This window comes from Pelobates fuscus, chromosome 6 (assembly GCF_036172605.1).
Source record: "Pelobates fuscus isolate aPelFus1 chromosome 6, aPelFus1.pri, whole genome shotgun sequence".
NCBI classification, from domain to species: Eukaryota; Metazoa; Chordata; class Amphibia; order Anura; family Pelobatidae; genus Pelobates; species Pelobates fuscus.
The window spans coordinates 221,528,509-221,556,140 of NC_086322.1; the positions used below are offsets into that span (position 1 = coordinate 221,528,509).

At 43.3% G+C, this 27,632-nt stretch overlaps 1 protein-coding gene across 6 annotated transcripts in view; it reads right to left on the reverse strand.

Annotated features, from left to right (window-relative positions):
• The window catches only part of MAPK10 (mitogen-activated protein kinase 10), a 267,785-nt gene that overhangs the window by 133,492 nt on the left and 106,661 nt on the right, over positions 1-27,632 (reverse strand). For 5 of the 6 annotated variants that reach the window (XM_063458770.1, XM_063458771.1, XM_063458768.1 and 2 more), the window contains exon 2: positions 3,914-3,985. In XM_063458770.1, coding sequence (XP_063314840.1) covers positions 3,914-3,985 — 72 coding nt within the window. Of the gene's footprint in view, positions 1-3,886; positions 3,986-27,632 lie in introns of all 6 variants that reach the window. The other variant, XM_063458772.1, reaches the window with a different exon arrangement.

A 27,632-nucleotide genomic window follows, 5' to 3' on the forward strand; every position in this document is an offset into this window, starting at 1 on the left:
CTATAGGCATACAAAGCATTATGGGAGTTATAGTTTTACAACATCTGTGGATCTACCTTTTGGGCACCCCTGACCTAAACCGACACGTCAACTAGTAAATAAACCAGCAACTGCATCGCTATTGTATGCATAACAAAACTAGTTTTTATTTTCTATATCAATTTTGCTGTGCGTGCTTTCTAAATTCTAAGTGGTGTAGAACTATGAAACTTTGCATTGTAAAAAATAAATCCATTTACTTATTTGTGATTTACTGTCAGTAGACTAGGTGGCATTTACCAATATTAATCTAGCCCATTCATTTCTTATTTCTGATGGTAAAACAATTACATAAACGCTATAAAATTAGATTATGGAATAGCTTAGCTGAGTCAGCCATTTGAATCTTATTAATATCCCCATTGATCATGAGAAATCTGTTTTCAGCATATCATATATTCAATATACTTATCCTTGAGCAAAAATGAATAAGAAACAATATGTTTAAGAGGATTAATGACATGTTATTAGTGCATCAAATGTAAAACTATGCCTAGGACCTGAGCACTTCGTAAACCTTGTTATTCAAATCAGGTATGCAGCCTGATGTTTGCTGAGATTAGATATATCCAAGGATGGATCATTTTCAAAGATTGTCCACAATGGATTTGAAATTAAACAACTAAGATGCAACTGAAGTGCAGACTTTCTGCTTTAATTCAACGGGTGGAACAAAAATAGCGTATGAGATGTTTAGGCATTGCAACCATTTTCATACACAGTCTCCTTATTTCAGGAGCTCAAATGTAATTGGACAAATTCTAATCATATATATTCATAAATAAACTGTTAATTGTTATTACTTTGTTGAGAATCATTTTCATTGGCAATGACTGGTCGCAGCCACAGCACAAAGCGGCCCCAGGGCAGGTGGTCCGCAAATATATTAATTGTGGGCCGCAAGTTTGATGTGGTTGCTCTAGTGGTTGTCTATCTGAAAGCCACTGGTGACGTGTTTTCATCCAAACGTATACTTGCTTTACTGTCTGAGAAAAGGAACAGCATTTATGCACAAAAATCATTACATTAAATGGACACTTTAGTCACCAAAACAGCTTTAGCTAACTAAAGCCGTTTTAATGTAAACTTAATTCCCCTGCAGTCTCATTGCTCACTTCTCTGCCATTTAGAAGTTAAACCACTTTTGTTTCTGTTTATGCATCCCCAACCACACACTTTCACACAGCCTGCATGACATTTTTTTCATTTCCAATCAGATGTTAATTTAGAAGTGTTTATCTCCTGCCCTGTAAATTAAACTTTAATTACACACATGAGGCTCCTGCAGGGTAGAGCAAGCTTTTAACAGTGCAAGAGATATGAGTTCTAGATTAAACACTGTGCAATAAAGGAAGTTTAAACATTAGATCCCACTTTACAAGAAGTGTTTAGTAAGGCTGTGTAAGTTACTTGCAGGGAGGTGGGAGGTGGGACTAGGGCTGCTCAAACAAAGGGATTTAACTTCGGAATGACAGAGAATTGAGCAGTGAGATTATAGGAGCATGATCTATTTACCAAAATCTAATAATTAAGATTATGGTCACTATAGTACACTATAGTGTCCCTTTAAGAGGTAGTGCTTTGGAGTCTTATAGTGCCTAATTTAAGTTACAATTTAATTGCTGTGCATTGTGTTAACCTGAATTACATGTAAATGTATATCTCAGTTTTTTCAGTTTATTTTGTATGATTTCCTTAGCTTTTGTTGCTCTGTCATCAGCATATCTGTCAAATATATAATATGGGGGCTTTGCATGTTGCTGCCGCCTTGATGCTGTCCTTGACAGTAGCATAGGACTTGAAATGTTGAGCCTTTTATTGGAGACTTTTTAAATGACTGCAGGCTAGGAAAAAATCTGATAAAATGGGGTAGGGTACTCCATGGGAATAGCGTGGCCCGATTGAAAAATCCTTCAAAGTAATCCTTCAATTACTAGCAGAGAGATGTGGATTGGATCCTCAGCAAGATATAAGACAGCCTCTAATAAAGGAATAGTTGAAGAGATAGAAAGGCACCTTACTGGACCTTAATGCTTAGTATAGAAAATGGAAATAATAGTCCAGAGCCTAGCCAAAGCAAAACTGTCTCTCAGACAGTCACTTAGAAGTGCTTCCTATTACATTCAATGCATCTCTAAGAGGGGATGATGATTGGCGCAGTGCAGTGTTTTGCCATGCATGCGCAATAGCCTCCCAATGCTTTCCTATAGGCTGAAAGTTGGCTGAAATTGTCAAGACTGATGATCTTAGCCATAGAGGCAGGGCCACCGCAGCAATATCAGTGCTGCGATGGAGATAAGGTAAATAAAATATTTGAAATATTTGGGAGAGGACCCACACACATACACAGAGAAACAGGTATTCTGGCACTATAATGTTAGGAATAATGTTTGGATTCCTCACACTATAGTGTTCCTTTAAGTTTGTTTGGAGCCAGAATGATGCGACTGTAAACCTAATAATAATGCCACACTAAAAAAAAGATGTGGTCCATAAATATTATAATAATTATCTGTGCCTGCTTTAGAGTGAGTCACACGGGGGAGTATAGAAAATTGGATAATGGAGATTTACAGAAATAATGTATAAATAATTATAAAATATACAGCCCATTATAAATATACTGGTGTGAAGAGGGTGTTATTTATTCTGATTTTGATCTATTAAATGTTCATGGATTATATAGGTTTTTAATGAGTTCTAATAAATGGGTTATGGATTTCAGTAATGTGTTTTCACATATTCATTTTGACTGAGTGCAAATGTTTGGCTCTTATGCAATTTATCAGTTCAAGTCTTGCATGAGTTGACAAGAAATAGATTGCATAGCATATCAATTGATTAGTAAAGGTTAACATTTAGTGAGGCAGACTAAGGGTAGTTTTAACATTCTGTTAGGCGGACTGAGCATAGTTCAATGACACTGTAAGGTAGCAGTAAACAGGCACAATAAAGAAAAAATGGACCACCTAGTATATCCACAGCAAAAATTCAGTAACATAGAAAATGGGTGACCTCTCGGTTTTGGACCATAATTCATAATTAGAAAAACATGAAAGACACGAGAAGATAACAAAAAACAGACATAGCTCAAAGACACTGAATTGTAGTTAAAGGACCACTCTAGGCACCCAGACTACTTCAGCTTAATGAAGTGGTATGGGTGCCAGGTCCAGCTAGGGTTAACTAATTTTTTTATAAACATAGCAGTTTCAGAGAAACTGCTATGTTTATCAATTAGTTAAGCCTTCCCCTATTTCCTCTAGTGGCTGTCTCATTGACAGCCGCTAGAGGCGCTTGCGTGATTCTCACTGTGAAAATCACAGTGAGAGCACGCAAGCGTCCATAGGAAAGCATTATGAATGCTTTCCTATGTGACCGGCTGAATGCGCGCGCAGCTCTTGCCGCGTGTGCGCATTCAGCCGACGGGGAGGAACGGAGGCGGAGAGGAGGAGGAGAGCTCCCCGCCCAGCGCTGGAAAAAGTTAAGTTTTAAACACTTTCCCCTTTCCAGAGCCGGGCGGAAGGGGGACCCTGAGGGTGGGGGCACCCTCAGGGCACTCTAGTGCCAGGAAAACGAGTATGCTTTCCTGGCACTAGAGTGGTCCTTTAAGGGCAAAATAGCCAATTTGGGAAAAATCTCACTTACAACCACATCATGGCTAGTTTAGCACAAATTTTACCATTTGGATTTAATTCACTTTAATTCAGGGTTCAGCGATTAGATAATCAAAGGACCACAGATAGGACTTTGTTTATCCATACAAAACAGACAAATGCAGTAGAATATTGTGAAATGACAAGAATGTAAACATTTGGAATCATGGAAATACAAATTCATACGGTACCTTGTTTTACCTGTAAGGAACACACACCTGACAAAAGGCAATCTTCACATCCAGGGTAGGTTCACTGCAGTTGTACAAGAAATGTCGGCTCATAAATACCTAAAAAGAAATGGAAAAACAAAATAGATATAGATTGTTCTTGGAGAGGTTCAAATGTTCAAGAGATTGTTAAATCAATAAAACAACGCTTTTTTAGTTTTTTCATTTTACAAAAGTTTAAACAATTGGAATCAAAATACAGCAAAGTTTGCATGTATTATAGAAGAAAGAAGAAAAATCCAATATCATAATACTTCAATCTAAAATCTTAGTTAATACAAATAAAAAAAAATACTCTTATACATTTTTGGAAATGTTATAAGACCTTAAAATACATAGTGGTTTACTTACTAAACAAAACCTCTATATTTTCTGGATAAGTGCCTTTCACAACTGAAAAGCCCCTACCTGTTATATAGACCCATGTACCCCAGTACTCACACAAGGAGGAGGAGGAGGTCAGGACCATTTGTTAGTGCTAGAATTGTACATAGTTCCTTCCACTCCACTGCACATGGGTCGAAGAAAACAGAAGTGCAATGTTTTTAAGGTAAAAGTTACATGAATTGAAGACAGACTGGATATAGGGAAAAAGGTGATGAAAGAATCGAAAATAACACCAGTGTGTGGGGCTTTGAATTATTAAGTGGTCCACTGACCTTCTAGTTGATAGACAATGGACATGGAATATTCAATGAAGGAAAAATTATGTTATGTTTCTGAAAGATTGAATTATCAAATATTCAGCCAGATATAAGCTAGAATAGCTGATTGATGGGATAGCTTTGTCAATTTTTTTGTTTAAGAGCAGGGCTAGGCAACCTTCGACACTCCAGATGTTGTGAACTACATCTCACATAGTGCTCTTCCAGCTATGATGCTGGCTAAGCATCAGGAGAGATGTAGTCCACAACATCTGGAGTGCTTAAAAGCATCAAAGGGAGATGTCGACCACAACATGTGGAGTGCCTAAGGTTGCCTATCCCTGTTCTAGAGCCTGATATAATTTTATTTTAAAATCTTGACCAGCTTTGCAAACAGTGGGAATTAGAGAGCTGCTAGTCTATCTTGGGGTGGGGCTCCATGTGTGGATGCCGAGGACCCCATAAATTAGTTTTGTTTTTATTTTTTTGTGCTCATGATTCCCCTTTTTCAACCATTACTCGCTGCTTATATTATGGTTTTCCAGACTTTGCAATAAGTCTATACAAATAATTATATGACGGACTGCTTCTTAGCAGGACCATAGAAAGGACTAGAGGTGGAGGCGTGGTTCCGGCTCCGTCCAAGATGGCCGCTTGAAGACAGAGCTCCGCTCCACCGTTCCCCGATTACAGCTATTAAGAGCGGCTAAGCATACTTAATGGGGCGCACTAAACGCCCGGAGCATCCCCAGACCCCGGGGAATCCCCAGCAGGGTCCTCTGGACAATTACCTGCAGCAACAGCCCAGCGCGAGCGGCGACCCGGCTACTCCCAAGATGGCGCCTGCGCCGGAGCAGGGCCCAGCGCTCACCGCTCTGGAACGAATTGAAAACACCCTCAGGGACCTGACTGCTGCCATGGCCACTAAAACTGATCTACAGGTCATGGAGGCGAATATTCAGGAAGCTATGAGGAATGAAGTGGCAGGACTTCGCGCCGAGATCACAGCGCATACAGGCCGCATCACTACGCTTGAAGAAGCAGGCGCGGCCCTGTCTACCCGCATGGCGTCCACGGACACCGCAGTTTCGAGACAGGGTGAACTGATCCTGGCTATGCGCCGTCATCTGGAGGATGTGGATAATAGGGGTAGACGATGCAACATACGTGTACGCGGGGTCCCAGAAACTGAGGGCCCCGAGGTGGCGGCGGACACCCTCTTGGAGCTCTTCCAACTTATTATGCAATCATCCCCGCCTCCACAGATCCACTTTGAGAGGGCACATAGGGCTCTACGGCCCAGGAATGCGGATGACGGTCCAAGAGATCTTGTTTGCTGCCTCAGCTCATTCCCGGTGAAGGATGCCATCATGACGAAAGCCCGGGAGCGGCAATCTTGGCCCTTCAGAGGAGCCCAAGTAACACTCTTTAATGATTTGTCCCCCATCACTCTGGAAGCCAGACGAGCTCTCCGCCCTGTCACGACTGCGCTACGGGATCATAATGTGGTTTACAAATGGGGTTTTCCATTTGCCTTGATGGCAAGACATCAGAATCGCTGGATCACTATGCGATGGCCGGAGGAAGTCCCACGTTTCATGGGAGAGTTGGGTCTCCCATCGCAGCCTATTACTAATTGGATTCTAGGCCCGCTGGGTCCACCGCCGAGAGCTCAGAGGGAACCCAGGCAACGACAATCCAGAGCTCCCTCTGCCCCCCGTACGGGAAGATATCGGGATCCGACCTCACCAGAGGAATAACCACCCCATCTCTCATGATTGATGCTGCACCTCCGCAGGATCTGGGCCACGGAACTCCGCTTCAGATGGCTGACTCACCCCGACCACTGTGTGAGACGCACGTACTACACTGCATACTCTAAGGTACTGTGGGGCTTGTTTTTGGCTCTTGGGAGGGGGACATTGGGCCCAGTCGGGTTGCCTTGGGGACTCCTACGCTTATGTTCACCATACCTGCTTTATGTACTACTATAATTTCCTCGATGTCTCAGCTAAGAACAGGCTGCATATGCAAGTTTTCGGGGTTTGGGCGGGGGGGTTGGGGGGGGGGGGGCGGATGTCTACGCTTCAGTTGGGTTGTCCTCTGGCAACGGAACTCTCCATGTTCTGGGACATTTGATTGAGCATTGGACCCTCTGCTGGGGCTTTGGGTGGGGGGTTCGGGATTGGGGGGGGGGGGGGTTTGGGGAAGTACACCTACACATTGTTATTGCTATTTACGGATGTTGGTGCCCGGTATACTGTGTAGTATTGTGTGTTTCATTGCCACCCTCCGAGGACCTTGCTTGGTTGCTTGCACGTGCGGCACGTTGCGCCGTGTAAGCCTCCCTACTGTACTAGGCAATCACTTTTTGACAAGCGATTATATGCCGGGTTACGACCAATCTAACCCTTTTCGTTGCAACCCGCCGCCCAGTTCGCTGTGTTCACATATTTCATTCAAAGGTGGGGTCCTCGAGGATGGCAATCATCTGTGCATTTTTAGATAGAGAACATATGCTTTTATGTAGACAATCTCAACGAGCTCACTATTGATATAGGTACTGCTCTACATGAGGTCCACTCTTCCCCCCCCCCCCCCCCTCCCCCCCCATCGTGCCGCCTCCTCTCCTCTCCCCTTCCCCTCCCTCGCCCGTGCTTGCCCATCCCAAGAGGAGTGTGCCTCCTAACTATGATGCAAGTATAACTGCAGGATTCGATGGTAGAAAATGTTTGTGCCGTTATTAGTGTTCACCTATCTGTTTGAATTTATGTGGAGATATAGGTATTGATAAATGTAACCCTTTAGGGGAGATGGGGCTTAGGGGTTCCACGGGCCTTCCGGTACTGGGGGGCAGGATAAGTACACATCACCCGCTGTTACGCCACGAGATAGGATGCTGTCCGTACGAGATTCTAAGGGAGGGGTGGGTATGGGATTCCGATAGAGTGCCCTGCTATGGGGTAATGCCCGGGGTATGCCGGTTGTCTCTGGTAGTTACGTACTGGTACGACTCCTCTGTATTTACTTTCCCTTTTGTTTTGCTATTACCATCCATAAGCCTTGACCCCGCTGTCATTCTCCGGGGAATTTCCATAGCCCTTTTACAGTAGCCCGGGGGAACGGTTGGGAGCGGTTGCCGATTGTCTTTCGGAGAGATAGTTTCCAGGCGGAGCTCGAGCTGTGCCTCCACTTTCTTACACTCGTGCTGTAGTCGTGGCCACATAGAGAGTGCTTGGGTTTCCTGGGCTGGTACCGGAACGAAGCACCTCTAGTGTCGGTCACTGCACGGGAATACCCCCCTCCATTCGGGCGGGGGGCGTAGATTTGGGTTACCCCCAAATTCTGTGAGGGTATCGACGATAAGGATACATACCTCCTTTTAACTTCTTAACAGACACCTGGCCCTGGTCCCCGGTCTCCTGTGGCTGACCCACCTTACACCCACTACTCTTATCTCTAACTTCTCTCTCATCTTCCCCCCCCCCCCTCCCCACCACTCGCTATCCCCCCCTCCCCTTTTCTTCACCTAGCTTTGGACTGACTGTCGCGTTCCCTGAGGGTTCTACACGGCACCAAGGCAGCCCTTGTTCGTAGTGACACTACGCATCATGGCTTACCGCAAAGCACCCCTAAAGGTTATCTCGCAGAACTGCAGAGGACTCAACATTCCTGAACGTAGATCCCACCTATTAAGGGAATTGAAAAGAAAACAAGTTGCGATCGCACTGCTACAGGAAACTCATTTTAGGGGAGAGTCTCACCCCAAGTTACGCGATCGACACTTCCCTACTAACTACTTCTGCAACCACCCTTCCGCTCACAAAACTGGTGTGGCTATCCTACTGTCAGCTCACTTGGGATTCGAAGAACTAGATAGAGCACAGGACTCACTGGGGAGATACCTCTTCCTTAAAGGAGTCATTGCTGATAAGATCTACACGATAGCCTCTATATATGTTCCTAATAAGAGACAGGCACCGTTTCTCCGCAATGCACTTCAACAATTGGAGGACTTCTCGGATGGGACCCTGATTGTTGGTGGCGACTTTAATACCCCGCTGGATCCTATGCTGGACTCCTCCACAGGTCATAGTTGTATCCCACAACGTCACATCAGGTCCATCCGACAATCGCTGGACTCTCTGAGATTGGTGGACAGCTGGCGGGTGCTGAATCCTACGGTGAAAGATTACACCTATTTTTCTGCACTTCACAACCGATATTCGCGGATAGATTACCTTTTTGTCACCCAAGAAGGACTCTCTCGCCTGATGGGAGCCAACATTCTTCCGGCCACCTGGTCGGACCACGGATCAGTTGAGATGGAACTGGCCTCCCCCCTCTACAAGCCGACTGGTTGGACCTGGAGACTTAATGAAGCCTTACTACTGGATCGGGATGTCCAAGATCAGCTGCACCGGGAGTTGGAGCAATACTTCAGGGAAAATGATACCCCGGACATATCCCCGATCTCTTTGTGGGAAGCGCATAAAAGCGTGATCCGCGGCATCTTTATTCGCATCGCCTCGCAAAAACGAAAAACGTTCATGGCAGAAATGACCGAACTACATCGCACTATCTCCACACTTGAGCGCAGTCATAAACGTTCTCAGTTAAACGCTGTCTATGGAGAACTGATGGAGCATCGGAGACGGCTTAAAGCACTCCTCCTGAAACGACACCTCAGGGCGGTGCAGCGAACCAAAGGCTTCTATTATGCCCACGCCAATAAAGGTGGTAAATACCTTGCCCGGCTACTAAAAGGCCCCATGCCGCCCAGACAAATTCGCCAGCTAAAACTGACCTCAGGGGAAGTGTCTCCCTTCCCGGAGCTGATAGCAGAAGAATTCCGACTCTACTATGAGAAACTTTATAATCTACAAGCACCGATCGGGGAGAGCGAAGCCATGAGACACCGCGAGAAAATCCGCACCTATCTGTCAGACGTGGACGTGGATAAGCTGGACCGAGACTCCACGGGGCTCCTAAATACCCCAATTAGTGTGGATGAAATAGCCATGGCCTTGAAATCGTCCAAGACTGGGAAGGCCCCAGGCCCGGATGGCTTCTCTGTAGGATATTATAAAAAGTTTTCGGGGTTGCTTGTACCTCGGCTCACCAACGCCATCAACGCGATAGGAGACAGGGGTCCTCTGGGCCGTGAGTCAGTTGCCGCTACCATCACTGTACTCCTGAAGCCCGGGAAGGACCCGCTACATTGCGGCAGTTACCGCCCGATATCCCTGATTAATGTGGATTCCAAGCTATTCACAAAGGTGCTGGCGAATCGCCTCAAACACCTTCTACCCGGACTGGTTCATGCTGATCAGACGGGATTCATCCCGGGTAGGGAAGCCAGGGACAGCACCCTAAGACTATTTGCCGTTCAACACCATGCTCGGAGACAGGGGACCCGGCTGATGCTTCTTTCCACGGATGCGGAGAAGGCATTTGACCGGGTCAACTGGTCATACCTGCTTGAAATGCTACAATGGCAGGGGTGTGGAGAGAGGTTCCTCGCGTGGATCTCTGCCTTGTACGCTGATCCTCGAGCAACGGTACGGGTCAATGGGGCCACGACTGCCGACTTCGCTATCCGAAACGGTACCAGACAGGGATGCCCGCTCTCACCTCTGTTATTCGCACTCCACCTAGAGCCACTTCTCCGAGCGATCAGACGGAATCCAGACATCCAGGGTTATGAATGGCATGGCACTCACCACAAAGTAGCGGCCTATGCTGATGACCTTCTCTTTTTTGTCCGCAATCCCAGGATTACACTACCTTGCCTCCTTTCGGAACTTGATAAATTCGGACAATTGTCCGGATTTAAACTTAACATCTCCAAATGTGAGGCGCTAAACATCACGCTCCCCCCGGAGGAATACCGATCTCTGGAACCACAGTTTGCGTTCAATTGGCTATCTAGTAAAATGAAATACTTAGGGGTATGGGTGACCACGAATCCGGAAGAAGTTTACGACTGCAATTTTTCACCTCTCCTTAAAAATATCCTAACGGACCTTTCCAAATGGTCCTATCCACACGTTACGTGGCACGGTAGAGTGGCAGTGCTTAAGATGAACATCCTTCCGAGGGTTCTCTACCTCCTACAGACTATACCCCTGGCCATTCCGGTGAGCTTCTTTGCGGCCCTAAAATCAGGAGTGCTCAAATATATTTGGCATGGGGGCCGCCCTCGGCTTCGCCATGACCTCTTATGCCGGCCGAGGACACAAGGTGGCCTAGCGCTCCCCGATTTCAAAAGGTATTATCAAGCCGCTATCCTACAGCGCGTTCTGGACTGGCACTCAACGTCGACACCTAAACAATGGGTAGCCCTCGATAGAGGTCTCATAGGCCCGACGCTGGAGGCGAGGGTATGGGGATCCCCCAGGAGACGGCCCACCCTGACGCCTAGCGAGGGGTTGGTCTCGCAGACCCTGCTTGGATGGCAATCCCTGAGGGAACAAGAACATGTGTCGCCGACGCCTAGCCCACTGCTACCGATTACTCACAATGAAGAAGTTGGAGGGGGGCTCCCGACTGAGGCATGGCCTATCGAGAGTGAACGTACATTTGTACCCATATACACGGTTCTTAGTGGTGGACGATTGCGGGATCTCTCATCGCTCCTAGGGGATAGACCTCCTACCTTTCTTTCACACTTCCGCCACCTACAACTGAAACATTTTCTGGCCTCCATACCACACAATGCACGACTCCACAGGGAACTTATGTGGTTTGAGCAGCTTTGTGATCAAGGTACCACCCTAGACCACGCAATTTCATCTCTATATTTACACCTGCTCACCGGAGGCGCCTCCACACGGATGGCATTCAAACGACAATGGGAAGGACAACTAGGGAAGGATCTCACCACCCAACAATGGGAATCCGCGCTACTTTGGCAACATAAGAGCTCTATGAGCTCTTATTATCAGGAGCTAAATTATAAGCTGATCTCCCTATGGTATAGGACACCGGTGCTGCTCCACCGCATCTTCCCTTCTACTCCTCCGACGTGCTGGAGATGTCAGGAGGAGCTCGGTACAGTGATACATATCTGGTGGGAGTGCAGGCTTATCATTCCCTACTGGGATATGATTAGAGAGGCGGTTCGGCTCATCCTAAGAGATCTACCAACGTGGGGTGCAGAACTGGCTTTATTACACATCTCTGCTCTACCCATACCAGTGTACAAGAAATCAATACTACGACACCTGCTTAACGCCGCAAAAGCTAACATTCCGGCACACTGGAAGACGGACATAGTACCGACCAGAAGTGAGTGGATCAAAAGAGTGGAAGATATTCAGGGGGCAGAAGAAGCCCATGCTACCATCATGGGCCGGGTAGCCAGACACACTGAAATGTGGGCACCATGGTTCTTCTATATCGCCAGCTGCCGACAGAACGGGGACTATCAGGGGCGCGCAGCGCAACTTCCAATGCCCCCCCCTCTCTAACCTCTTTTCCTACTCTCTTCTCTCTGATCTCTGGGCCACGGGGGATCTGGGCTCGGGACTGGCTAGACCATTCACAGGACGGATAATTGACATCTCACGGTACATGACTGACCTGACTACCGACTGACGATTTTCCGGTGTTCAGACTTGATGGCGGATGGTAAACCATGATCTCCGGGGATGCCCTCGGAGACCCTGGAGACCTAGGTCACGCTGGACACTTACTAAATTTGGGCGACCACCGCTCTAGTCCACCCCCTCAATGCCCCGGGATGGTGCCCATACGTACTTACGCATTGAGAACTCGTGACCTTCGACATGGGCGATCAACTGACCCCCTTTTTAAATGGTTTAGTGGTTTGTTGGGTGTACTAGCCGGTGGATATATCTCGAGCTCCGCTGTGGCACACTGTCTGGAGGGATGATCTCCCACCACCGCAGAGTCTTAGAGCCTGAATATTGGCCTTATCTGGGGATACACTAGGTAAAGGGGTTATGCATGTGAAGTGATGAGGCAGTACTCTATATCGTCTTCACAGACCCAGAATTCTAAACCTCTACGTTGCTAACGGTTGACCCAATTTTCCTAACTCTGCTCTCATGGGATAGATCATGCCAACTGTCTCTGCCTAACCTAAAGCAACGTCACACCTAGAATAGTCAGTGGTGCACCCATGTAAATACCTTGGGAATGTTCTGAGGTACTGCTCATTTACATATCTGAACCTGACAGCTGGGGACCTGCTACTGACCCACAAGAGGAAGCTCGGATCTCCTGATCCGATATAGGTTAATCGTATTGCTCCTGTTTATATCACGATTTACTAGATATTAAAACTTTGTATACATGTCTTGCTAATGTCTTGAAAATTTTGCTCGTTTATCTGGCCTGCGAGCCAACTCTGTATTATTTACTATGCCCTAATAAACAGATTTACAAAAAAAGAAAGGACTAGAGGTAATCCGTTGAGACTTGAGTAAAAGAGATGACCTACAACAGTCAACAGGGTTCTTTACAATAAGAACCCAGGACATACTTGAAAACAAGAGAAATCTCAATGTATCCATCCTGGTAAAATATTTTAGAAATAAATAAATACATTTTGAAGTAAAAAAAAAAAAATTCCACGTTCAAATGTAATTTATTTAGCATCTGCTTTTCTGTGTCAAGAAAGTTGCTTCCCCTTTTTCAGGCATAATTGTAAATTAGTTAATATTTGGCTTTTACCTTTCTTTGAATTGGACTCTGAAACAGTAATGAGTAAAAGGTTGAACTTGAAGGCCTTGAGTTTTGTAGCTTTGTTTCTAAACCAACAAATTGTTCTAAGCCTGTGCAATTTTTCTATAAAATGTTGAGAACTATTTGACATGTATCATACAATTCCAATATATATTAAATCAGCTCTTTTATATTTTTTATTCTAAGAATCACCTTCCACTGAACTCACAACTATATATTTTTTTTTGACAGATGACAGCTGAAATGGTCATTGCCCCAATTATTTACCCAAACATATTTTACAAACCATCGCATGCTTCGACATTTCTGTTTGGCAGTTTTTCCACGAAAAAACACTTGAAGTTTTAAAGCAACTTTATGAAAACATCCTCCAGCAGCAACTACACACAGGAAGCAAATACAGTTTCTTGTGCATAATAACATAATGCCACACAAGTGGCTTGAAAATATAGAAGCAAGAGATCCAAAATTCCGGTTTCAGCATTATCTATCTAAAGCCTGTCAAATCTTGGACGCAGTGTTGGGCTGGAGCCAGGAAGTGAAATTTACACATTATCTGAATGGCTGTAAGAGGGGTGTCAATAAGTAGGTGTCAATAAGATTTCCAGGTTTTGTCACACCACTCTTAATAGGTTTGACAGAAAAAAGGAAGCCAGTGCACAAAAACTTACAGCACCGTAAACATCACATGAGACTTAGTGGGAGTGGTGCCTACAGTCTCCATTAAAATCTGTTTACCAGATTTTTGGGGGTGTTTAGGCACAGAGTACCATTCAAATGTTAGAAGAATCATGTCCTGTTTTTTTATTGTTTTTGCACACCTCTTGCTTTTGGTAGCCATGTTTTTTTTTTACCGGTCATTTTCACAAAAGGTTTGATCCTAAGATGGCTTCCTCCATGCTCAAACATTGTCAGATCTTCAAGTGGTATTATTTCTAGTATCAATCTAAAATAAGGTTGATTTGATTATTATAATAAACAAAAATAAACATAAGCAGATTTACAGAAATACATTTTCAAGTTAATGTTTCACTTTAAAGACTGTGGTACAATAGCAGCATTGGAGACATGCTTTGGATGATATCATCCTCTTTCCTCTTATGATGTCATCAACCAGTGACCATTGTGTCTAGTATAAACTATACCTGCAGAGAGCATAAATTAGAGCTATGTTGCCTAAAGTATACATCTTCTTGAAACAGATAATCATCAGGGAAAAGAAAGGTCAGAATGAATGCATAGCTCAAGAGTCCATTGGGTCTCTAGGATCAGGTCTTATGAAGCTAGCTGATTTGGAAGCAGTCAAGAATAGGAAGAACAAAAAAAAGATTACCTCTCTCCTGAATATCACCACTGCTACTGATGGGAGAAGTGGTTTTGTCTTCACTTTAAAGGGATCCTATAGTACCAGGAAAACAAACCCGTTTTCCTGGCACTATAGGCTCCTGCAGTGCCTTCCTCCCGCAGGGCTGAAGGGGTTAAAACTCCTTCCGCCACTTTCCTGAATCCAGCACCGATGTCCCTCGGGGCTGGGTCAGGCTCCGCCCCCGCCCCTCCCCCGCCGACATCAGCCAGTGGGGGAGACCTAATGCGCATGCACAGCATGCAAGGAAAGCATTAGTTAAATTCCTATTGGGAAAATCTTACGTTGGAGGTCTGTGAGGATGCCCAGCATCAGGTAACAAACCAAAAGTCAGTTTGGATTCTGAAAGCCCTCTAGTGGCTGTCTGTTAGACAGCCCCAGAGAGCAGACTTAGAGCTGCAATGTAAACATTGCAGTTCTCTGGAACTACAATGTATTACATTGCAGCACTAAGTGAAAAAGGGTCATAGCACAGTAGCCCAGACTACTGCAAATAGAGGATGTGGTCTAGGTGCCTACAGTGTCCCTTTAACCTTTCATTTCATTCCTTATTATTCCTATACCAGAAATACTGCACATGATAAGCGTCTATTGTCTAAAAATCTTAAAGCTGTTCCCATAGTTTTAAGAAGAAGTGATGCACAACTATTTCGGTTGGTGTGCAATTGCCATATGTAAAAGAAAATAACAGAGCAGCAATCTACAGCAGCTTATCAGTGTTGTTCTCTTTTGTTAATAGCAGTCCTTCTTCTCCTGGCAATATGCCGAATACACTCACAAAAAAAAAAAATGTCGCTTTTCATTCCTCTCTGCTGCATAGAAACTAAAAGATTCTCCCAGGGATTTGGCTTCCTCCTGAGCCTTTATTAGATTTTAAGAGCTGAGATTGCAAATAGAACAAACAGAAAAAAAACTATTTCCAGCAAGAGCAATGCCATGTTTCAAACTAACCTATTTTCAATGGTTTTTGTAGAAAATTTTAATAACCACAGAACACAGACATAGAAAGACCCTAGAACCACTTTTATCTGAAGATGTGAAATGGTTGATGAGGGGTATGCTCTCTTCAAGAAAGAAGCAAGGCTCAACCAGCCACACCCCCCCCCCCCTTTTATTTTAGGAGGGTTGCTAAGTATTGCATGACTCCTTGAGTTATGATAAAATAATTACTTATGATTTACTCGGCTACAGGATGCGTTTCGGATGCCTACGTGGGTTTTTCTTTTTTTTTATTCCCCCCTCCATGCCTCTTACCTGTAGCCAGGGAGGGGGACACTAGATTCCCTGGTGGTCCGGTGGCACAGTGAATAGTGAAGAGGGGGCCCAGAAGTTTACATAATACAGGCTGCTCATTATCAAGGTCATATGAGTCATATGTGTCCAAGCAAACATGAAGTGTCTTTGTATATTATTAGTATAATTATTATATATTATTAATATTTTCTAACTCAATGAATGAATTAATGAAACACCAACATTTTCCTACTGAGCATGTACACAGACTTAAACATTTCTGTTTCAAACAGCACCAGATCCTTGGGATGTACTACAAATAATGTGCATACAGAGGTATTTCAATTCTATTTCAATTATACTGTGTCATCTCTACAATGTGTTTTTAAAATGGTGATACATTCCCCACGAACTACCTTTAATGTGAGTTCTGCAGGTCAAACCACAATGCAATGGCTGCCTTTCAAAATGAATCTTTTAAAACATTTTATACAAAAGCTAGAATCTGTTATAAGAGATAATCATATATCTGGTAAATGAATGACATTTATTTAGAATCAATGTAATTTGTGGAACTACTATTCAGTTACCAGAGGTGAAATTATCAGTTTTAAAAGAATCCAGTCCTCAGTTTATTTTAATTACACAGGGAACACATGAAAACATATACTAAAAGAACACATACTACTAAGAAACCCACAGATAATTTAATGTAGCTTTCTTTTTTAAACCTAAAAAAATAAAACCTGGTATGTGTGATATTAGGAAATTTCACTTTCAATTTTTTTTTCACATTTAAAACATGGTTACATAACCCCCAAAAAATTAACATAAACGATAAAACATAGTATATACTGTTGTTATTATTATTATTATTATTAAAGGGACACTATAGTCACCTGAACAACTTTAGCTTAATGAAGCAGTTTTGGTGTATAGAACATGCCTCTGCAGCCTCACTGCTCAATCCTCTGCCATTTAGGAGTTAAATCACTTTGTTTATGAACCCTAGTCACACCTCCCTGCATGTGACTTGCACAGCCTTCCATAAACACTTCCTGTATAGAGAGCCCTATTTAGGCTTTCTTTATTGCAAGTTCTGTTTAATTAAGATTTTCTTATCCCCTGCTATGTTAATAGCTTGATAGACCATGCAAGAGCCTCCTGTATGTGATTAAAGTTCAATTTAGAGATTGAGATACAATTAATTAAGGTAAATTTACATCTGTTTGAAAGTGAAAACTGTTTTTTTTCATGCAGGCTCTGTCAATCATATCCAGGGGAGGTGTGGCTAGGGCTGCATAAACAGAAACAAAGTGATTTAACTCCTAAATGACAGTGAATTGAGCAGTGAAATTGCAGGGGAATGATCTATACACTAAAACTGCTTTATTTAGCTAAAGCAATTTAGGTGACTATAGTGTTCCCTTGAATGCTAACTCACTATATTTTAATAAGCAGAGACAATTATTTCTGTCTCAAAAGGAAAATCAGATGGTTCCACCACACCTCTTCTCTGTCTATGGATCGTTTTGGCAGGATTGACCTCAGCGAAAAATAAGATAGCAAATAGTGCAAAAACCTTTGATAACATTTTAATAATATTGGTAACAAGGTGAAGAACCTCACATTTCTTTAGTAAATCACTATTTATTTATTTTCATGTTTGCCTGTAAAAACATGTAGAGAAGAAACATTGCTAGCAGCATGTAGCACAGTCCAAGTTTCATCACCGTAGAGTTGCATGTACATAAAGGAACCAAATAAGATTGAAACATTAACTTGTGAACAAACAACCCTTTAGAGTATTGTGCATGTTAATAAACATAATATCCCAATATCTCTTTGAGTCACGATTTGCAAGTATAGGTCAACTGTTCTCCCCCGGAACCATAAGATCTCTCCTTCTCCTCCTGCACCTTCACTGATTTACATCAAAAGACTCTGAAAACCTTGTGACTCTGTAGTTCTTAATCACTCTGTCCATTTGTCAAGGTATATTTGGCTCCTCCATATTACGCATTTCCATGATAGCCTTCAACATAGGGGAATCTGCCACATTTCGAATTCTGATAGAGATAGTTTGTAAGCACCAACAAGACCACCTGGAATGGAGGAGGATTATCAGAAAAGTTTTAATAATCAGAAACGTTTCGCCAATAGGGGTGAATTAGCGAGCACTCCCACCAGATGTGTAATGTACTGCCCTCTGCTGCCTTGCAACGTCAACATCTGTTATCTGACGAGATATGTCACAGTGATGTGTCAGATCAAAGATTTACTTTTGCCTTTGCGTTGGTGAGAATGTGCAACTCAATGAGTCCTCCTATTTCCCAAAGATTTTAGGAATTGGTGATCTGGACTGTGTTTGTAGCATGGAATAGAGTAATGCAACACCTGAATATTTGTCAAGTCCCTGGTAAGGTTCGGGTTTTGACCAATAAAGATCAGCTAACAGAAGCCAGCTAACTGTTGATATCTTAACTGTTCCATAAAGGTGGTAACTGGCCACCCCAGGATACTAAGAAGAGATTTACGTTTCTCATCCTCCAAAACCTGATACATTATACCCCTGATACGTTATACCCCTTTCCCCAAACCTTACAGAATTCCCTTGCTTCAAGACCCAGAGGAAAGATTGGGTTATGCCACATTGGTATTAGTGGGGAAGGAGTGGAGTAACCTAGGAGGCACAACAAAAGGTTAGTGTTGCGGTCACCGGCCCGCCGAGCCTCACGGTCGTGCCCGACCGGCACGACCGCTCCGACTACACGAGCTTACCTGCTCGTCGGCGAGCCGGGAACCGCGCGTGTAGTTCTTCCGGGCATCACGCCCGAATCCAATATGGCGCCGACCACGTGGTCGCGTCTATGGATAGCCCCGCCCCCGAGAATTATACTAACGTGTGCGTGACGTCACGACGTCAACGCACACGCACGTTCTGGGGTCAGAGGTCGCCCTCTGACCAATCATAGCTTAGAGAGGGGTATTTAAACTCCTAATTCACCCTAGTACTTTGCCATGTCGTGGTTTCAGTTTCCTGGTTTCCTGAAAGTGCTAGTTTCGTGTTTCTGATTTCCTGGTATCCTGATCCTTGGCGTTTCCCTGGTTATTCTGATCTCTGGTTTCCCTGACTTGGCTTGTCTTATCGGTATTGAGTATTTTCTGGCTTCCTTGACCTCGGCTTTCCCTTTGACCATTCTCTGTCTCTAGCGTATTAGTCCGGCCATTCTAAGGTCCGGTTTACGCTCTGTCCTGTTATTTTTCCTTTTCTGACTTATGTATATGTTTACATAGATTCTGCGTGCTGGACCACATTACTAGTCGTGACATTACGACATGGCCATGGATCCTGCAGAACTATGCAAGCATATGATCGCCTGTGAAAATAGGGTGGAAGATATGGACCACAGGTTAGACCAATTTGCTCAGGCATTTCAGACCTTGCTCCAGAGGACTGCCTATTTAGAGGTCCCTCCTGTACCACCTGTGGTTCTGCCACCTGTAGTGGTTCCCGTACCACATAAACCACCGTCCATAACTTTGTCACCGCCCCCTCGTTATGGAGGTGATTCTAAGGAATTTAGAGGTTTTTTAAACCAAATAGAATACCACTTTGAGGCCTCCCCAGGTTCATTCCCAACAGATAGATCTAAAATAGGCTATCTGATGAACCAATTAACTGGAAAAGCCTTGACTTGGGCTAACCCCTTATGGGAGAGTGGTGACGCAATAGCCCGTGATTACAGTATCTTTCTTACGGCCTTTAAGGCTACATTTGAACCTAAAGGCAGGGAGAGGAACGCTGCCAAAGCCCTTATGAGAATCAGGCAAGGCAGTCGTTCTGTAGCCGATTATGCAATAGAGTTCAGGACATTAGCGTCTGAGGTTGATTGGACCAATAGCGGTCTGGTGGCTGCTTTCTCTGAAGGTTTAGCTGAGAATATACAAGATGAAACTGCAGCTAGAGACCTTCCGGTTAGTCTTAATGAGTTTATTGCCTACATGATAAACATCGATAACCGGCTCAGAGAGAGAGAGAAAAACAAACAACGTAACAGACGTTCTAATTTGTCCATAGCTCCTCGTTTCTCTAACCCAGTGGTGAGTAGCCAAACGCCTCTTCCAGAACCTGAACCCATGCAATTGGGTAGTGCTAAACTCACTGAGGCAGAGAGACAACACAGACGTAACGAGGGGTTATGTATGTATTGTGGCAAGAAGGGACATCTAAGATCGTCATGCCCGGTTCGGCCGGAAAACTTGCACACCTAAGGCACGTACGGGGACCGACCTTAGGTGTGATGTATATGTCCCCTAAATTGACTAAGAACCGTTTCCTGGTCAAAGTAACCTTATCTTTCGAGAACACTACTGTTCAGTGTGAGGCTATGATTGACTCTGGGGCAGCGGAGAATTTCCTAGACAAAGAGTTCTCTGCTAAACATCTCCTGCCCTTAAGACATAAAGAGAAACCTATAGCAGTCGAGGCCATTGATGGAAGGCCTCTTACCCAGCCTTTCATCACACACGAAACTCTGCCAATCACTGTTTCAGTGGGTATTCTCCACTCTGAAGAAATTACCTTTCAAATCATTTCTTCACCTACAGTTCCGATAATACTCGGTTTCCCTTGGCTCCTGAAACACAATCCACGTTTGGATTGGATTGAAGGAGAGATTGTGAGTTGGGGTGAGAGATGCAAAGGTGTTTGCTTTAAACAAATCCCACAACCTATTGGCACCATTAATGTTCCTGTTACACCTCCCTTGACCACACAAATTCCACAGCAGTATATGGATTTGAAAGAGGTATTTAACAAGGTCCAGTCAGAAGGGTTACCTCCTCATAGACCTTATGACTGTACTATAAACTTATTACCAGGGACTATGCCTCCCAAGGGAGGAGTCTATGCCTTGTCCCCCCAGGAAAATCTTTGTTTGGAGGAATATATTAAGGATGCTCTCAGAAAGGGTCATATCCGTAGGTCCTCCTCACCAGCCGGGGCTGGATTCTTCTTTGTCTCTAAAAAAGAAGGAGACCTACGCCCTTGTATTGATTATAGGGGTTTGAATAGGATTACCATAAAAAATGCCTACCCTATTCCCCTTATATCAGAGCTATTCGACAGATTAAAGGGAGCTCGAGTCTTTACCAAGCTCGATCTCCGAAGTGCCTACAATCTAGTCAGAATTAAGGACGGTCACGAAGGGAAGACCGCATTTAACACCAGAATGGGACATTACGAATACCTGGTTATGCCGTTTGGATTATGTAACGCTCCAGCGGTATTCTAGGATTTTATCAACGATGTCCAAAGAGAGTACCTTCACATGTTCGTTCTAGTGTATTTGGACGACATTCTCATCTATTCCCCAGACCTAGAGACACATCACGAACATGTGAGAATTGTACTGAAAACCCTGTTACAGAACGGCCTTTACTGTAAACTGGAGAAATGCCAGTTTGACCAAACGGAGATACAATTCCTTGGATACGTTATATCTCCGTCTGGTTTCCAGATGGATCCTCGTAAACTGGAGGCATTCTTACAGTGGCCATTACCCAAGGGCCTTAAAGCTACTCAACGCTTTATAGGTTTTGCGAATTACTACCGCAAATTCATAAGGGGATTTTCCTCCGTGATTTCCCCTATAACCAATTTAACAAAAAAAGGAGCAAATTGTATATCTTGGCCCAAAGAAGCAAGAGAGGCATTTGAACGATTAAAATCTTTATTTTCCTCAGCACCTGTCCTGACCCATCCTGATCCATCCAAACCATTTATCCTAGAGGTGGATGCATCAGAGACAGGAGTTGGAGCCATTCTGTCTCAAAGAGAGAGTCCTGATACGCCTTTACATCCCTGTGGATTTTACTCTCGCAAACTCACACCTGCAGAGAGGAATTACGACATAGGGAATAGGGAACTTTTGGCCATTGTACTTGCCCTTAAGGAATGGAGGCATCTCTTGGAAGGTTCCAAAGAGCCACTTTTGATCTTTACTGATCATAAGAATTTGGCTTATATTGGGGACGCTAAGAGACTGTCCTCTCGTCAGGCTAGGTGGTCATTGTTCCTCTCCCGATTCAATTTCGTAATTACATACAGACCTGGTACTAAAAACACCAAGGCAGATGCACTTTCTCGGCAGTTTGAGACAGATGAAGTTCCGGAACAGGTGATATATCCTATTGTACCTCCTGAATGCCTCATTGCCACTACAGTTTCCGAAGTGTCTTCTCCACTCTTCTGTGCCATAATAGCAGATCAAACTCAGGCACCTGTGGGAAAACCTCCGGATAAACTGTATGTGTCACCTCAGTTTCAAAAGAAGGTACTAGACTTGTTCCATGACAGCCTCACAGCAGGCCATCCTGGAGTCCATAAAACTCTCTCTGCCATCTCCAGGAGATTTTGGTGGCCTGCTCTTAGAAACGATGTCAAAGATTATGTTGGGGCATGTCAAATATGTGCTGTTTCTAAAGTTCCTCCCAGGTCACCTCCTGGACTATTACAACCACTGCCCATACCTAGTGCTCCATGGACCCACTTGGCCATGGATTTCATTGTGGATCTACCCAGTTCAAACGGGTTTAATACAGTCCTTATGGTCATTGATAGATTTACGAAGATGGCACATTTCGTCCCACTTAAAAAATTACCATCTGCTCAAGATCTAGTTCAAATATTCTTGAGAGAGATCTTTCGGTTGCACGGTGTACCCAAAAGCATAGTATCTGACAGAGGTACCCAGTTTGTTTCTAGGTTTTGGCGTTCCTTTTGCAAACAATTGGGCGTCGAACTCTCCTTTTCGTCAGCATATCACCCTCAAACAAATGGAGCAGCAGAGAGGGCGAATCAGTCTTTAGAAGCCTATTTACGTTGCTTTATAAATGCCAATCAATCTAACTGGTACGAGCTCTTACCCATGGCTGAGTTCGCCAGAAACAACGCCACTCATGAATCTTCTAATCACAGTCCATTCTTTGTTAATCAGGGTTATCACCCCACTGTTTTTCCTTCTGCATTCTCAGACACAGAAATCCCCGCTTTGAACACCCGTTTAGATTCGATTCATGATACTTGGGATTCCGTCCATTCAGCTCTGCAAAAAGCCTCATTACGAGCGAAGGTCCAAGCTGACAAGAAACGGGGCGCTAATCCTGTCTATATTCCAGGTGACAGGGTGTGGCTCTCCACAAGACATATCAAGCTTAAGGTCCCGTCCATGAAATTTGTATTAATCCAGTGACCTATACTTTGGCACTATCGGCTCATATGAGAATAGCGAATACTTTCCATGTGTCTCTGCTCAAGCCACTCCTCCACTCCTCCTCCGCCCTTGGTAGTGGGTGATCAAGAGGAATACGAAGTCCGTTCTATCATGGACTCCAAATTATCCAGAGGTGTCTTGTCCTATCTCGTTGACTGGAAGGGTTATGGTCCCGAGGAACGTTGTTGGGTTCCTGCTGACCGAGTCCATGCGCCCCGTCTTATCCGGTCATTTCACAACCGCTTTCCTCTTAAGCCGGGTCCTTCCCGCTCGGTGCGCGGTCTTCGAGTGGGGGGTACTGTTGCGGTCACCGGCCCGCCGAGCCTCACGGTCGTGCCCGACCGGCACGACCGCTCCGACTACACGAGCTTACCTGCTCGTCGGCGAGCCGGGAACCGCGCGTGTAGTTCTTCCGGGCATCACGCCCGAATCCAATATGGCGCCGACCACGTGGTCGCGTCTATGGATAGCCCCGCCCCCGAGAATTATACTAACGTGTGCGTGACGTCACGACGTCAACGCACACGCACGTTCTGGGGTCAGAGGTCGCCCTCTGACCAATCATAGCTTAGAGAGGGGTATTTAAACTCCTAATTCACCCTAGTACTTTGCCATGTCGTGGTTTCAGTTTCCTGGTTTCCTGAAAGTGCTAGTTTCGTGTTTCTGATTTCCTGGTATCCTGATCCTTGGCGTTTCCCTGGTTATTCTGATCTCTGGTTTCCCTGACTTGGCTTGTCTTATCGGTATTGAGTATTTTCTGGCTTCCTTGACCTCGGCTTTCCCTTTGACCATTCTCTGTCTCTAGCGTATTAGTCCGGCCATTCTAAGGTCCGGTTTACGCTCTGTCCTGTTATTTTTCCTTTTCTGACTTATGTATATGTTTACATAGATTCTGCGTGCTGGACCACATTACTAGTCGTGACAGTTAGTCTCAATCACCCAAACCAGTAGACATGAGGCAGTGATCTCAGCAATGCCAGAGTTGTTGGTGATATTACGGCAAGACCTGCAGCTCCAACTGTAAAGACTGCGTAGTCAGATCCTGCAGTGTAGCAAGATATTGCTTTAAGGAAGAGGTGATTGGGGGTTTGGAGCCATACTGGGCTTTGGTAGGGCCCAAGTCCTTAATATGCTTCCCCTATATAAGGTGTTGTAGTGGGGTTTAGTGAATACATAATTTAGAACCATCCATAAATATTTTCAGTCCTGTGAACCTTTTTGATATTTCAGTCTGCTGTCCGTGTTATTATTGATTTTACTAGACAAGATCGTTCTGTGGGACAATTTCCCTTTTTAGCTACAATATTTAATAATCACTTGAATTAGGGACTCTAAAAGGTACTTACATTAAGGCTGTATTAATACAGCCATGAAATATGCTTTTTTCGTATCCCTAGCATCATCAAAGTCAAGCAACAATAATCTATAATTGACCAAGGCTCACTCAAATGTATGCACTTCTAATCCATACATAGGTTCCTGCTAACAGCTTCAAGCTAACATTGCTTCAATGCCTTCCTATTAGTAAAGCCTAATGCACGTGCAATAGGTTCCTGCTTGCGATGACGTCGGAGTAGGTGGAGACGAAGCCAGCTCCCAGGGAGATTGGCACTGGAAACTGGTAAATGGTTAAAGTGTTTTCATGGCGGCAGGGGGGCACGGATGCAGAGGAACTCTGTAGTGTTAGGAAAAGAGCTTTGTATTCCTGACACTAAATTGTTCCTTTCAGGTTGCTTTAAATCTCCTGTAAAATACTCAAAAGACATGTTTTTGTGTGTATGTGAATGGGAAGGGAACCTTTTGGAATCAGAATCTGCTTTTAGTCAGTATAGAGGATGAGAAAACACAATGAAGAGTTCTGCTTATTGCCAATGGTGATATTACTGAATTCGTTTTTCTGGCATCTGGCATGGATCAATCAGAGGAAAGAGCAGGATGTGGACATGCTCCAGCTGGCTTATAGAGTTATTTTCTTAATCAATCTACCATCGCATTGAATGATGACAGAACACATTGTTTTCTAATTAAATGAATCAAAACTGCAATACAAATTCAGGCTCTAAAGCAAAACAGTCATTAGCAACATCAATTTTAACATGAAGCCTACTTCGTGTGCTAGGAATTTTGCAGGTTCACTAAAGGTGGCATCATTTTAGTTGAATATACCCATACCTCCCAACATTTCAGATAGACAAAGAGTTTAAGGACACATTATTGTGAGTATTATTGCTGTGAAGCTCTGTTATACACTCAGAAACACCAACAATATGGAGCTCCTAGAAAAGAGGGACAGTAGGATAGAAAAAAAATGTATTTGTGCCCAAATTAGGCAACTATTCCTAAATAGTGATTATTGAATTGATAGCCCAACAATGGTCCAAATGCATTGGGGTGGGATCAGATAAGCAACAGCAAAAAAAAAAAAAAAACACAGAGAAAGAATCTGTCCCAAATAAATTATATGAAAAAAATAATAAAATTAAATGAAATCAATAAAATACTTTATTGTTAAACTAAAAGGTGTGGTTTAACAATAAAGTATTTCAATAAAGTATTTAATTTTATTATTTTTTTCATATCATTTATTTGGGACAGATTCCTTCTCTGTTTTTTATCATTCCTAAATCGGCACACTTGGGATGTATGTATACCTCGTTTGTTCTATAGCAGGAGGAGTACTATTCCCATAAAGCAGTCTAAATTGAACAAGAGTCTTTTTTTCCACTTTTCCAGAGAGGAAATCCCATTTATAGGAAAATGGTGTAAAACTCCATCCACATATGGTACCATCCTCCTTCCCACTTTTCATCTGTTCTGCCCCTATTATGGATAGTGTCTCCTATTACTTCCTGCTCTCTAATCCCTTACAATTTTAAATAAAATTGAAATTAAGCTTGGGTATTAAGGAGACTAAGCCTTCAACTAACTGTAGAGCATTAATCTCCAAACAGTACATATAAAAACTTGACTTGGATAATATAACAATTACTAGTCCACACAATGTTCTTTTCCTCAATGATAACCAGGCTTGAGGTCACCTCAAGAAAACAGTATCTAATCATTACCAAATATAATGGTTTTCAAGTAAAATTTGGGGCTCTAGAATATCATGGTATGCCAAAAAGACATCATCTTGAACTAGATATGGAAGGGCCAGTACAAGATGGGGTTTGGAGAGACTAGTGAAGGGTTTGTACAGCTACATAGATAAAATTCCCTGCTATCTCCCATGAAGAAAGGTTTAACATGGTTAATTCTCAGATATAGAATTACATATTTGTGTTTTTTTTTTTTTATCATTTTGCTTTCAAATATTGCCAGACTGTAATTGGAAAATTATTGATAAAATCAAACAAGCTCTTTTTGGCAATTACATCTGGAGCAGCGAATGATTTGTATTGTGTTTTTAATAAAATTGTTAAACATATTCTTATCGGCTTAAGCTTTTATTGATTTAATATAGGCTACCAGCAAATGTTTGAGTAAGACATTCTATTATCTTCCAAAGAAATCATCTACTAAAAACATTAATGAATTAGTACACACAATCTTAATTCGATCATACGCTGGTGCTCTCAAAGCAAAGCAAATTTCCTCTTGGCAGGAACAAAACTTCATATCCACACGATCCAAATGTTACCTTCCGTTTGAGATAGCACAAAAAAATCTAGATACAATCTACCGCAGTTTCTTTGTAGGCCAATTACAGTGCCTTCCTTTGAGAAGACAACTCTGGATAAATTACACTGAGATTACGGTAGTTCCAAGACAATCTACAATTGTATTAATATGTAATGAAATGCTAAAGTGCTGATTTATTCAGTGACTGTACATTTTATTCAGTTTTGCTATTCTCATTTAGAGACTAATGTGGAAGCACTGTAGTGTCCTAGCAATGAGTTATTGTGAACTCATGCATACAGAGAAATCTTAATCTACAAATTCTTTATAATCAAAAAGGATTTTATTTTATACCAACGCACTTGAGATAATTACGAGTACATTTTGTTATCTCTGGCAGGCTTAAATTGAAATTATTCCACCAAATTAATTTTGCAGGTGCAATTTTTGTGTATTTTTTTAATGTGTCAATGTTAATTGTCATCCACAGTTTGTTAGGATGATATGCTTACCTAGAGGTAGGCATAGATTCTATAGATTGTGCTGAAGAAATGTATAGATTATAAGACATATCGACATGAAGATGGCCTCCTCCTACACTAACATGATGTCTGGAAATCAATGGAACTGCAGCATGAATAGCTGTCCCACAACTGTCAGTCTGTCCTAATGGCATGTTGTTTCACATGGATAAAAGGAATATTTTCAGCTGTGTTTACACTGATTAGCCACAACAATAAAATAGACAGAGGAAGTGAACAACATTGGTAACGTAGTGTTACAATGGCACCTGTACATATGTTAGACAGCAAGTAGTCAGTTTCTGCATTTCATGCCTTGGAAGCATGAAAAATAAC